Source organism: Electrona antarctica (assembly GCF_951216825.1).
Source record: "Electrona antarctica genome assembly, contig: scaffold_47, whole genome shotgun sequence".
Lineage (NCBI taxonomy): Eukaryota > Metazoa > Chordata > Actinopteri > Myctophiformes > Myctophidae > Electrona > Electrona antarctica.
This window is the reverse complement of record NW_027638748.1, coordinates 564,582-579,199: the sequence shown is the minus strand read 5'-3', so window position 1 is coordinate 579,199 and position 14,618 is coordinate 564,582. Positions and strand designations below refer to the sequence as shown.

The window sequence follows — 14,618 nt, the reverse complement described above, 5'->3', positions numbered from 1 at the left end:
CCTGAGCGTAGTATGTGTGCTTGACAGAGGGGCTGTCCTGGCAGGGGACCATGCTCCTGCAGTGGTGAGCCTGGAGGAGAGTAGATGAACATCACCAACAAATATACAGGGAATACATTACTGAGGGGGGGGGGGGGGTGGGGGGGTGGGGGGGTGTAGGAAAGATTCATATCAAAGAAAAATGCCATCATTTCCTGACTGCTCCTCGTTTAGACAAATTAACCCATTTAGGCCCGACGTCGAAATTTAAAAAAATGTCTTCTAAATCCTGACAGTTATCTGAAATAACTTCAGTTTCTGTATCAGTGGTGCTCAATATTTCATATCAAGGACCCTGTAGAGACGATTTCCTATATTAGTAGGCAGCTGTCAAAGGGCTGGTGTAAACCTATGGGAGGGAGTCTAAGGCTTGAGCACAAGTATATTGATTTGGGTACCTCTTTTTATGGTGATTATATTGGTATGTTATATGGTGTTGTTGATCTTGATCTTCTCCTTACTGAACTGGCACACTTCGCTGGTCTTGCCTGGTACACTTAGCTAGTCTCTTAGATCTCGTAGATACTTCTGAGTTAGCAAAGTTACTATATTTACCCAGGGTAACTGGACTAAGCATCAGATACTTGTTTGAGTCAATCTGGAACTTCTGAGTTATCCTGGAACACACATTGGGATCTCTCTGGCACTCTGGGATCTCTCTGGCACTCTGGGATCTCTCTGGCACTCTGGGATCTCTCTGGCACTCTGGGATCTCTCTGGCACTCTGGGATCTCTCTGGCACTCTGGGATCTCTCTGGCACTCTGGGATCTCTCTGGCACTCTGGGATCTCTCTGGCACTCTGGGATCTCTCTGGCACTCTGGGATCTCTCTGGCACTCTGGGATCTCTCTGGCACTCTGGGATCTCTCTGGCACTCTGGGATCTCTCTGGCACTCTGGGATCTCTCTGGCACTCTGGGATCTCTCTGGCACTCTGGGATCTCTCTGGCACTCTGGGATCTCTCTGGCACTCTGGGATCTCTCTGGCACACTGGGATCTCTCTGGCACTCTGGGATCTCTCTGGCACTCTGGGATCTCTCTGGCACTCTGGGATCTCTCTGGCACACTTCTGAGGAACTCGCTGGCTGGTACTTCTGACGCACAGTCTGTCTTCTGAGCTATACTTTATAGGGTGACGTGACGTCGTGGCCTGACGTCACGCCGTGCACTGACCGTTTCCGTGATAACAGACCCCAAAAATGATATGTAATTGGCCACCGACTGAAAATATTGTTGTTCCAGGAACCCCTCAGAAGCAAAGATTTCAGTTAAAAACGTTCGCTCTGAAAGAATATATATATATATATATATATATATATATATATATTCAAAGATTTGCGCCACATTTCTCAAAAATAGCAGACCTACAAGCTCGTAGCGCGGCACTCGGTGCCCCGCTACGAGCTTGTAGATATGCTATTTTTCAATGGCTAAAGTATAACATAATGATGAATGCTACTCCTCCAGAATGGGTTAACTACAGTATAACATAATGATGAATGCTACTACTACTCCAGAATGGGTTAACTACAGTATAACATAATGATGAATGCTACTACTCCAGAATGGGTTAACTACAGTATAACATAATGATGAATGCTACTACTCCAGAATGGGTTAACTACAGTATAACATAATGATGAATGCTACTACTACTCCAGAATGGGTTAACTACAGTATAACATAATGATGAATGCTACTACTCCAGAATGGGTTAACTACAGTATAACATAATGATGAATGCTACTACTCCAGAATGGGTTAACTACAGTATAACATAATGATGAATGCTACTACTCCAGAATGGGTTAACTACAGTATAACATAATGCTGAATGCTACTCCTCCAGAATGGGTTAACTACAGTATAACATAATGATGAATGCTACTACTACTCCAGAATGGGTTAACTACAGTATAACATAATGATGAATGCTACTACTCCAGAATGGGTTAACTACAGTATAACATAATGATGAATGCTACTACTCCAGAATGGGTTAACTACAGTATAACATAATGATGAATGAGTTAAGAAGAGCCTAGGAGGTCATAAATGCCAGGCCACTTCCTTGCTGGGGGGTTGGCTGCTGGTCAGCATTCCAGCTGTGAAGGGTCTATAGTTTATGGCACCTCCCAGGGCAGTGTCAACTCACACAAATAGAACATGGCAATGGGGAATAAGTAACTTCTATCTTTAATCCCTTTCAATTGTGTAAATGTGTTCTAATAACCTATTAAATATTGGGTTGGTAAAAAGTCTAAATGATAAATACCTGTAATAGTCTAAACAGTTTAATCTGGGCAGAACTAGTTGGGCATTACAGGGACTGTAATAGGAGCTGGCTGCTGCCAGAGGTGCAGGCAGGATGGTCAGTGGCATCTGATTGGCTGAAAGTGTTAGCATGGTGATCAGTCAGAAGGCTGCATTGACTATGCTGGGTAGCCCAATATTAGAGTTAGATTCACCAATACCATCGAACGTGATACATGTCTGTCTAGGCAGAGACCAGCGGTATGTATTTGCTATATATTATATGCTATAAATATATAATTGTGCATTATTCATAATCGATGTAATATGATGTTTAGATTGTAACCAAGAGTTCTCTCTGTGTTCTTGTCTCCCGATCATTGATTAATTACCATCTGATTAATGATAAGGTAGATTTAAAACCACTTAATGTACCATTAATGTGCCACTTAATGTGCCACTTAATGTGCCACATGATTGAACTAAGTCTGAAAGTCATCTATGACAAGCTAAGCGTACCATGATCTGGGAGTTTAGAGTGTTCAAATGATAGCTAGAATTCCTACCAACAGAGCAGATAGAACTGTACCAATAGGACTGTGATCCAGAATCCGGGATACTGAATTCATCTTGTGTTGGGGGAAGTTAGGGGAAGTGTGAACAGAACGTGTGAATGTATGATTGTAAGTGTTTATAATTAATATGAATTAATAAAAACCCTATAAAATGCACGTTTGAGTTCATCAAATATAAGCTATCATTGGAGCATTTAGTTCACCTGTGCGTGTTACTCACTTTACTCTGCCTACTGCATGGGCTGGTCGGAGCCCGGGCACAACATCGCCAAATAACCGAACAATGATGAATGCTACTCCTCCAGAATGGGTTAACTACAGTATAACATAATGATGAATGCTACTCCTCCAGAATGGGTTAACTACAGTATAACATAATGATGAATGCTACTCCTCCAGAATGGGTTAACTACAGTATAACATAATGATGAATGCTACTACTCCAGAATGGGTTAACTACAGTATAACATAATGATGAATGCTACTACTCCAGAATGGGTTAACTACAGATAGATAGATAGATACTTTATTCGTCCTTTCGGAAATTTGTTTTGTGCACAGCAGTCATCAGGATATACATAAAACATATGCAAACAAACAGTACATAGACAATAAAGAAACAATGCCAACAGAAGGCCACCAGTCATAGTTCCAAGAGGCATCACATCACACTTTATGCACGGAACTGAGATGGGGCCTGCTTGTTCATAAGTCCTATACTTATGGGAACAAACGATCTTGAGGCCCTAGCCTGCAGGGAAGGTACCATGTAACGTCGCCCTGATGGTAAGAGATGGTATTGGCTGTGTAACGGGTGTGTATTGTCCCTAGTAATAGCTTTCCCCTTCCTGAGTACCCGGGTCTCATACATTGAGGTCATACTCTCAAATCGTACCCCAGCTATTTTGCTGGACACGTTGATGATTTTATGGAGTTTGTTCTTATTAACCAATGATAATGAGCCATACCATGAAACAAAACAAAATGTCAATGCACTCTCCACAAAGGATCGATGAAAAAGTGCCATAACATTCTTTTCCACATTATACGGTCTCAGTCTGCGCATAAAATGCAGTCTCTGCTGACCTTTCTTATAGATGGAATGAGTGTTAGAATTCCATGTCAGCTTCCTCCACAATCACTACCCCATCCCCACCAATGACTATTTCCTGGTGTGCATGAGCACCAGTCCTAAGGTCAAATATGACCTCCTTAGTTTTTTTGATATTCAGCTGGAGGAAGTTACTCCTGCACCAACCGGCAAACTCGTCCACTGTTCTTCGATAGCTTATCTCATCATCCTCAATCAGACCAACAATAGCTGTGTCGTCTGCGAATTTAACAATACATGTGTTGTCTGACTCACTCCTACAGTCGCTTGTGTACAGCGTGAACAATACCGGTGAAATCACGCTCCCTTGCGGAGCCCCCGTGTTGGTCGTAATGGGGAGAGATATTGGAATATAGTGTGTATCTAGCGATACCTGGAACATGTGTCTCAGTACAGGGCTGAGCTGCTCCCTACACTCCTTAAGCACATAACCCCTTATCCCATCGGGACCCGGTGCTTTTCGTGGGTTAAAACTTTTGAGGGTTCTACGCACCTCCTCCTCTGTAATAGTAATTGACTCACTACTGCTGAATTGTTCCCTTAACAGATTGCGTTCAGTGGAAAAATCAAGGTCTCGGTCAAGTCTAATAGGTTCACTGAACCCTGGAATATGGATGGAGTCACTAACAATCGTATCATTAAGCCACGTTTCAGTGAAACAAAGCAAGCAACTTTCCCTGTACTCAGAGAGGTACCTCACCGCAGTTTGTAGTTGGTCGTATTGCTGCGGGAGAGAGCGCACGTTTGCGAGGAGTATTGTCGGCAGTGGTGTCCTTGAGCCACGGCTGCGAACTCTCCGCCGTACCCCTCCTCTTCGGCCCCTTTTCCGTGTTGGTGATCGGCGGCGATCTCTCCTCATGCATTCCTCCGGTACATTAAGTGGAAAGTTGCCACGATCGCTGTATTCCCTCAGCTGACATAGCTGTTCATAGCCATAGCGGAGAACCAGGTGGCCCCCCGTGGCGCTGTGTTCAGCGGTGTTTAACGTCAGCGCCCTCGGCAGCAGCAGGTAGATGGCATAAGCAGCAATATACACGATAATGGCTAGATGCATTGTAGCCAGATTTGGTTGTTCCAAATACAAAGTGATTCTATGACCGGTGTCTACCTTGAGCAAAGTGCCCAGTGAACATAAGAAAAACAAATAACAAACAAACAATCCTGATGAACTGCAGGCACCCGTCGCCACTGTGCAGCGCCGGAAGTATAACATAATGATGAATGCTACTACTCCAGAATGGGTTAACTACAGTATAACATAATGATGAATGCTACTACTCCAGAATGGGTTAACTACAGTATAACATAATGATGAATGCTACTACTCCAGAATGGGTTAACTACAGTATAACATAATGATGAATGCTACTACTCCAGAATGGGTTAACTACAGTATAACATAATGATGAATGCTACTCCTCCAGAATGGGTTAAGTACAGTATAACATAATGATGAATGCTACTACTCCAGAATGGGTTAACTACAGTATAACATAATGATGAATGCTACTACTCCAGAATGGGTTAACTACAGTATAACATAATGATGAATGCTACTACTCCAGAATGGGTTAAGTACAGTATAACATAATGATGAATGCTACTACTCCAGAATGGGTTAACTACAGTATAACATAATGATGAATGCTACTACTCCAGAATGGGTTAACTACAGTATAACATAATGATGAATGCTACTACTACTCCAGAATGGGTTAACTACAGTATAACATAATGATGAATGCTACTACTCCAGAATGGGTTAACTACAGTATAACATAATGATGAATGCTACTACTCCAGAATGGGTTAACTACAGTATAACATAATGATGAATGCTACTCCTCCAGAATGGGTTAACTACAGTATAACATAATGATGAATGCTACTACTCCAGAATGGGTTAACTACAGTATAACATAATGATGAATGCTACTACTCCAGAATGGGTTAACTACAGTATAACATAATGATGAATGCTACTCCTCCAGAATGGGTTAACTACAGTATAACATAATGATGAATGCTACTACTCCAGAATGGGTTAACTACAGTATAACATAATGATGAATGCTACTACTCCAGAATGGGTTAACTACAGTATAACATAATGATGAATGCTACTACTCCAGAATGGGTTAACTACAGTATAACATAATGATGAATGCTACTACTACTCCAGAATGGGTTAACTACAGTATAACATAATGATGAATGCTACTACTCCAGAATGGGTTAACTACAGTATAACATAATGATGAATGCTACTACTCCAGAATGGGTTAACTACAGTATAACATAATGATGAATGCTACTCCTCCAGAATGGGTTAACTACAGTATAACATAATGATGAATGCTACTACTACTCCAGAATGGGTTAACTACAGTATAACATAATGATGAATGCTACTCCTCCAGAATGGGTTAACTACAGTATAACATAATGATGAATGCTACTCCTCCAGAATGGGTTAACTACAGTATAACATAATGATGAATGCTACTCCTCCAGAATGGGTTAACTACAGTATAACATAATGATGAATGCTACTACTCCAGAATGGGTTAACTACAGTATAACATAATGATGAATGCTACTACTCCAGAATGGGTTAACTACAGTATAACATAATGATGAATGCTACTACTACTCCAGAATGGGTTAACTACAGTATAACATAATGATGAATGCTACTACTCCAGAATGGGTTAACTACAGTATAACATAATGATGAATGCTACTACTCCAGAATGGGTTAACTACAGTATAACATAATGATGAATGCTACTCCTCCAGAATGGGTTAACTACAGTATAACATAATGATGAATGCTACTACTACTCCAGAATGGGTTAACTACAGTATAACATAATGATGAATGCTACTACTCCAGAATGGGTTAACTACAGTATAACATAATGATGAATGCTACTACTACTCCAGAATGGGTTAACTACAGTATAACATAATGATGAATGCTACTACTCCAGAATGGGTTAAGTACAGTATAACATAATGATGAATGCTACTCCTCCAGAATGGGTTAACTACAGTATAACATAATGATGAATGCTACTACTCCAGAATGGGTTAAGTACAGTATAACATAATGATGAATGCTACTCCTCCAGAATGGGTTAAGTACAGTATAACATAATGCTGAATGCTACTACTACTCCAGAATGGGTTAACTACAGTATAACATAATGATGAATGCTACTACTCCAGAATGGGTTAACTACAGTATAACATAATGATGAATGCTACTACTACTCCAGAATGGGTTAACTACAGTATAACATAATGATGAATGCTACTACTACTCCAGAATGGGTTAACTACAGTATAACATAATGATGAATGCTACTACTACTCCAGAATGGGTTAACTACAGTATAACATAATGATGAATGCTACTACTCCAGAATGGGTTAACTACAGTATAACATAATGATGAATGCTACTACTCCAGAATGGGTTAACTACAGTATAACATAATGATGAATGCTACTACTACTCCAGAATGGGTTAACTACAGTATAACATAATGATGAATGCTACTACTACTCCAGAATGGGTTAACTACAGTATAACATAATGATGAATGCTACTACTACTCCAGAATGGGTTAACTACAGTATAACATAATGATGAATGCTACTACTCCAGAATGGGTTAACTACAGTATAACATAATGATGAATGCTACTACTCCAGAATGGGTTAACTACAGTATAACGTAATGATGAATGCTACTCCTCCAGAATGGGTTAACTACAGTATAACATAATGATGAATGCTACTCCTCCAGAATGGGTTAAGTACAGTATAACATAATGATGAATGCTACTACTCCAGAATGGGTTAAGTACAGTATAACATAATGATGAATGCTACTACTACTCCAGAATGGGTTAACTACAGTATAACATAATGATGAATGCTACTACTACTCCAGAATGGGTTAACTACAGTATAACATAATGATGAATGCTACTACTCCAGAATGGGTTAACTACAGTATAACATAATGATGAATGCTACTACTCCAGAATGGGTTAACTACAGTATAACGTAATGATGAATGCTACTCCTCCAGAATGGGTTAACTACAGTATAACATAATGATGAATGCTACTACTACTCCAGAATGGGTTAACTACAGTATAACATAATGATGAATGCTACTCCTCCAGAATGGGTTAACTACAGTATAACATAATGATGAATGCTACTACTACTCCAGAATGGGTTAACTACAGTATAACATAATGATGAATGCTACTACTACTCCAGAATGGGTTAACTACAGTATAACATAATGATGAATGCTACTCCTCCAGAATGGGTTAACTACAGTATAACATAATGATGAATGCTACTACTCTGAATGGGTTAACTACAGTATAACATAATGATGAATGCTACTCCTCCAGAATGGGTTAACTACAGTATAACATAATGATGAATGCTACTACTACTCCAGAATGGGTTAACTACAGTATAACATAATGATGAATGCTACTCCTCCAGAATGGGTTAACTACAGTATAACATAATGATGAATGCTACTACTCTGAATGGGTTAACTACAGTATAACATAATGATGAATGCTACTCCTCCAGAATGGGTTAACTACAGTATAACATAATGATGAATGCTACTCCTCCAGAATGGGTTAACTACAGTATAACATAATGATGAATGCTACTACTCCAGAATGGGTTAACTACAGTATAACATAATGATGAATGCTACTCCTCCAGAATGGGTTAACTACAGTATAACATAATGATGAATGCTACTACTACTCCAGAATGGGTTAACTACAGTATAACATAATGATGAATGCTACTACTACTCCAGAATGGGTTAACTACAGTATAACATAATGATGAATGCTACTACTCCAGAATGGGTTAACTACAGTATAACATAATGATGAATGCTACTACTCCAGAATGGGTTAACTACAGTATAACATAATGATGAATGCTACTACTACTCCAGAATGGGTTAACTACAGTATAACATAATGATGAATGCTACTACTCCAGAATGGGTTAACTACAGTATAACATAATGATGAATGCTACTACTCCAGAATGGGTTAACTACAGTATAACATAATGATGAATGCTACTACTCCAGAATGGGTTAACTACAGTATAACATAATGATGAATGCTACTACTACTCCAGAATGGGTTAACTACAGTATAACATAATGATGAATGCTACTACTCCAGAATGGGTTAACTACAGTATAACATAATGATGAATGCTACTACTCCAGAATGGGTTAACTACAGTATTACATAATGATGAATGCTACTACTCCAGAATGGGTTAACTACAGTATAACATAATGATGAATGCTACTCCTCCAGAATGGGTTAACTACAGTATAACATAATGATGAATGCTACTACTCCAGAATGGGTTAACTACAGTATAACATAATGATGAATGCTACTCCTCCAGAATGGGTTAACTACAGTATAACATAATGATGAATGCTACTACTCCAGAATGGGTTAACTACAGTATAACATAATGATGAATGCTACTCCTCCAGAATGGGTTAACTACAGTATAACATAATGATGAATGCTACTCCTCCAGAATGGGTTAACTACAGTATAACATAATGATGAATGCTACTACTCCAGAATGGGTTAACTACAGTATTACATAATGATGAATGCTACTACTCCAGAATGGGTTAACTACAGTATAACATAATGATGAATGCTACTCCTCCAGAATGGGTTAACTACAGTATAACATAATGATGAATGCTACTACTCCAGAATGGGTTAACTACAGTATAACATAATGATGAATGCTACTACTACTCCAGAATGGGTTAACTACAGTATAACATAATGATGAATGCTACTACTCCAGAATGGGTTAACTACAGTATAACATAATGATGAATGCTACTCCTCCAGAATGGGTTAACTACAGTATAACATAATGATGAATGCTACTACTCCAGAATGGGTTAACTACAGTATAACATAATGATGAATGCTACTACTACTCCAGAATGGGTTAACTACAGTATAACATAATGATGAATGCTACTACTCCAGAATGGGTTAACTACAGTATAACATAATGATGAATGCTACTACTCCAGAATGGGTTAACTACAGTATTACATAATGATGAATGCTACTACTCCAGAATGGGTTAACTACAGTATAACATAATGATGAATGCTACTCCTCCAGAATGGGTTAACTACAGTATAACATAATGATGAATGCTACTACTCCAGAATGGGTTAACTACAGTATAACATAATGATGAATGCTACTACTCCAGAATGGGTTAACTACAGTATAACATAATGATGAATGCTACTACTCCAGAATGGGTTAACTACAGTATAACATAATGATGAATGCTACTACTCCAGAATGGGTTAACTACAGTATAACATAATGATGAATGCTACTACTCCAGAATGGGTTAACTACAGTATTACATAATGATGAATGCTACTACTCCAGAATGGGTTAACTACAGTATAACATAATGATGAATGCTACTACTACTCCAGAATGGGTTAACTACAGTATTACATAATGATGAATGCTACTACTCCAGAATGGGTTAACTACAGTATAACATAATGATGAATGCTACTACTCCAGAATGGGTTAACTACAGTATAACATAATGATGAATGCTACTCCTCCAGAATGGGTTAACTACAGTATAACATAATGATGAATGCTACTACTCCAGAATGGGTTAACTACAGTATAACATAATGATGAATGCTACTACTCCAGAATGGGTTAACTACAGTATAACATAATGATGAATGCTACTACTCCAGAATGGGTTAACTACAGTATAACATAATGATGAATGCTACTACTACTCCAGAATGGGTTAACTACAGTATAACATAATGATGAATGCTACTACTCCAGAATGGGTTAACTACAGTATAACATAATGATGAATGCTACTACTCCAGAATGGGTTAACTACAGTATAACATAATGATGAATGCTACTCCTCCAGAATGGGTTAACTACAGTATAACATAATGATGAATGCTACTACTCCAGAATGGGTTAACTACAGTATAACATAATGATGAATGCTACTACTCCAGAATGGGTTAACTACAGTATAACATAATGATGAATGCTACTCCTCCAGAATGGGTTAACTACAGTATAACATAATGATGAATGCTACTACTCCAGAATGGGTTAACTACAGTATAACATAATGATGAATGCTACTACTCCAGAATGGGTTAACTACAGTATAACATAATGATGAATGCTACTCCTCCAGAATGGGTTAACTACAGTATAACATAATGATGAATGCTACTACTACTCCAGAATGGGTTAACTACAGTATAACATAATGATGAATGCTACTCCTCCAGAATGCGTTAACTACAGTATAACATAATGATGAATGCTACTACTCCAGAATGGGTTAACTACAGTATAACATAATGATGAATGCTACTCCTCCAGAATGGGTTAACTAAAGAGGTATGTGATGTTCAGACCAGAAGGAACAAACAGGCTCTGTCCGGATAAGGAAGATGTTGAAAGAAGACCGATTGCATTGTGTAGGAATTTGGTACAAGTTACGACAGGCATGTGGCAGATTAAAAGCAGAAGGAAGAGGTGTTAAGGTGGCCTTACACTAGCCGATTTCTTTCAATCTGAAATCTGATAGCACCACACACTACAGGATAATCTGATAGCACCACACACTACAGGATAATCTGATAGCACCACACACTACAGGATAATCTGATAGCACCACACACTACAGGATAATCTGATAGCACCACACACTACAGGATAATCTGATAGCACCACACACTACAGGATAATCTGATAGCACCACACACTACAGGATAATCTGATAGCACCACACACTACAGGATAATCTGATAGCACCACACACTACAGGATAATCTGATAGCACCACACACTACAGGATAATCGGATAGCACCACACACTACAGGATAATCGGAGCGGGGCAGAGCAAATATCAAACATTCTTGATGTTGATCCTGGCATTGGCTGTAGAGGTAGGGGTGGTCCTTACCTCTCATTGGATGAAGAGGTAGGGGTGGTCCTTACCTGAAGAGGTAGGGGTGGTCCTTGCCTGGCATTGGCTGAAGAGGTAGGGGTGGTCCTTACCTGTCATTGGCTGTAGAGGTAGGGGTGGTCCTTACCTGTCATTGGCTGAAGAGGTAGGGGTGGTCCTTACCTGGCATTGGCTGAAGAGGTAGGGGTGGTCCTTGCCGGCGGTCTGTTCGGGTGTGAGCCACTGCAGGGCAGTCGCACTCGGAGAGGTTTCATAGCTCACCTCCACGATCACATGCTGTCCCCTAAGAACGCACAGAAAACACAACGCATCCACTGCACGTTCACATCGGTCCAGGTTCCATCATCCTGCCAGGATTTAATTCTGTTTCGCATAATCATTTCCATTTAAATATTTTTTTTAAATGGTAGAAATAGCAAATCTACAAGCTCAAAATGCATCGCTGTGCGACACGTTGTGAGCTTGGCGATCGGCTATTTTCCAACATTTTCAAAGTATTTATTCATAACGACAGAAACACAATTGATACATCGTTTATCGCAATTATATTTGAGTGACAATCTAATGGTCAAGTAAGATGTCATAATGGTGACAGACAGCCCTACTCTCAGTAGATATGAAGACATCTCTGCATTCATTGGAGGGTTGAACGGAGTAGTAGCAGTAGTAGTAGCAGTAGCAGTAATAGTAGCAGTAGCAGTAGCAGTAGCAATAGTAATAGTAGTAGCAATAGTAATAGTAATAGTAGTAGTAGTAGTAGCAGTAGCAATAGCAGCAGCAACAGCAGCAGCAGCAGTAGCAGTAGCAGCAGCAGTAGTAGTAATAGTGAGGTAGCCTAGGAAACCCAGACGATTTTATTTCCAGGGAGAAGAAAAAAGTCTGGGACAGAGTCCACTTCAATTCGGCATCGAGTAGCGCAAACTTCGCTCACTCTGCTGATTTCTGATCGTCTGCACCTTTGTTAAATTGACGCACACACATTCCTCTCTCTCTCTCTGTCGCTCTAATTAATTACTCTCATGTCATCCTACCGGGAGCTGCCTATGCCATAGAAAGCATAGGTGGACCCCAGGCTAGTAGTGGGGTACTTTGACCTGGAGAGGTCAAAGGGCATGGTGATCTACCTGTAGAGGTCAAAGAGCATGGTGATCTACCTGCAGAGGTCAAAGGGCATGGTGATCTACCTGCAGAGGTCAAAGGGCATGGTGATCTACCTGCAGAGGTCAAAGGGCATGGTGATGTCCAGAGGGGAGCCCATGAAGCGGTGCTTGGCTCCCATGCTGAACTTGGCTTCCTGTCCGTTGGCCGTCACGCTGAAGATCTTCAGATCTCTGGTGTCCAGAGTCTGGTGAGAGGAAAACACACTTAATATCTCTGGTGTCTAGAGGCTGGAGGAGAGAGAGAGGAAAACACACTTAATATCTCTGGTGTCTAGAGTCTGGAGGAGAGAGAGAGGAAAACACACTTAATATCTCTGGTGTCTAGAGTCTGGAGGAGAGAGAGAGGAAAACACACTTAATATCTCTGGTGTCTAGAGTCTGGAGGAGAGAGAGAGGAAAACACACTTAATACTTTCAGCGCCATTGCCGACGATTAAAGTCAATTGATGCCTAATTTTGATACTGACGCTTAACGCCATTGCCGACGGCCTTCGGCAATTGCGCTTTTATGGCGCGTTCGATTGCTCGAGCCATAATGCTACTCACGTTAGCCGGTTAGCTAGCTGTGTTGTTAGCACAGCACTGGATCGCCCATCTTAGATCGTCGTCGCCATAATAATCCATTCTATCCATTTCTTTCAATCGCCTGTATCTCCTATTCCTTGTCCCAGATGGCATTTTGGTCAAAACAGCGGTTCTTTGACGGCACAGATATGACGATCTGGAGCTCTGTTTGTATGTCAGTGGTTCTCAAACATGTTCATGTCAAGGACCCCAAAAATTATATGTAATTGGCCGCCGACCCCATCTGAAAGTATGTTGTTCCAGGGACCCCCCAGAAGCAAAGATTTGAGTTTAATAATATTATTTTAATAGAATAGCAGATCTTTTTTAAATGTTTCAAGAATAGCAGATCTACAAGCTCGTAGCGCGGCACTGCTATGAGCTTGTAGATCTGCTATTTTTCAACAGCTAAAGCATAACATAATGCTTAAAACACCAAAAGGAGTTCCCGCCCAGAATGGGTTATATTAGAACATTCTCATAGGTTCAACATTGTGGCAGCAAAAACAGCAAGAAACAAAACATACTCTCTCCCCATGCCTTCGGCCTGGTGGAGACAATGACCGTTCGTAGAGGGGAAAAGACGAGAAGAATAGCAAAATATGTACATTAGATTAGACAGTGACGGGTTGAAGGGGCCTGTACTGTACTGTATGTATGTGTGTGTGTGTGAGCGTGGGGGACGATGCCCACTCGCCGAATTTGGCTTTTTAATAATTTTTTTGTTCTATTTTTAGCCTAATTCCCAGACAAAATTCCCCAGGTAGGCATGCTTTGGGTAGGCAACAATGGCACAGTCGCCAT

At 40.1% G+C, this 14,618-nt stretch overlaps 1 protein-coding gene across 3 annotated transcripts in view; it reads right to left on the bottom strand.

Annotated features, from left to right (window-relative positions):
• LOC306917739 (leukotriene A-4 hydrolase-like) overlaps positions 1 to 13,430 on the bottom strand; it is a 56,888-nt gene extending 43,458 nt beyond the window's left edge. Inside the window, exons 1-3 of one of the 3 annotated variants that reach the window (XM_079530638.1) lie at positions 13,305 to 13,430; positions 12,253 to 12,373; positions 2 to 70 (exon numbers count right to left, since the gene is read on the bottom strand). In XM_079530638.1, the coding sequence (XP_079386764.1) occupies positions 2 to 70; positions 12,253 to 12,373; positions 13,305 to 13,369 (255 nt within the window). In that variant the 5' untranslated portion in view covers positions 13,370 to 13,430. Of the gene's footprint in view, position 1; positions 71 to 12,147; positions 12,175 to 12,252; positions 12,374 to 13,244; positions 13,264 to 13,304 lie in introns of those variants that run through there. The other 2 variants (XM_079530640.1, XM_079530639.1) reach the window with 2 other exon arrangements.
• Between the last annotated feature and the right edge of the window lie 1,188 nt (positions 13,431 to 14,618).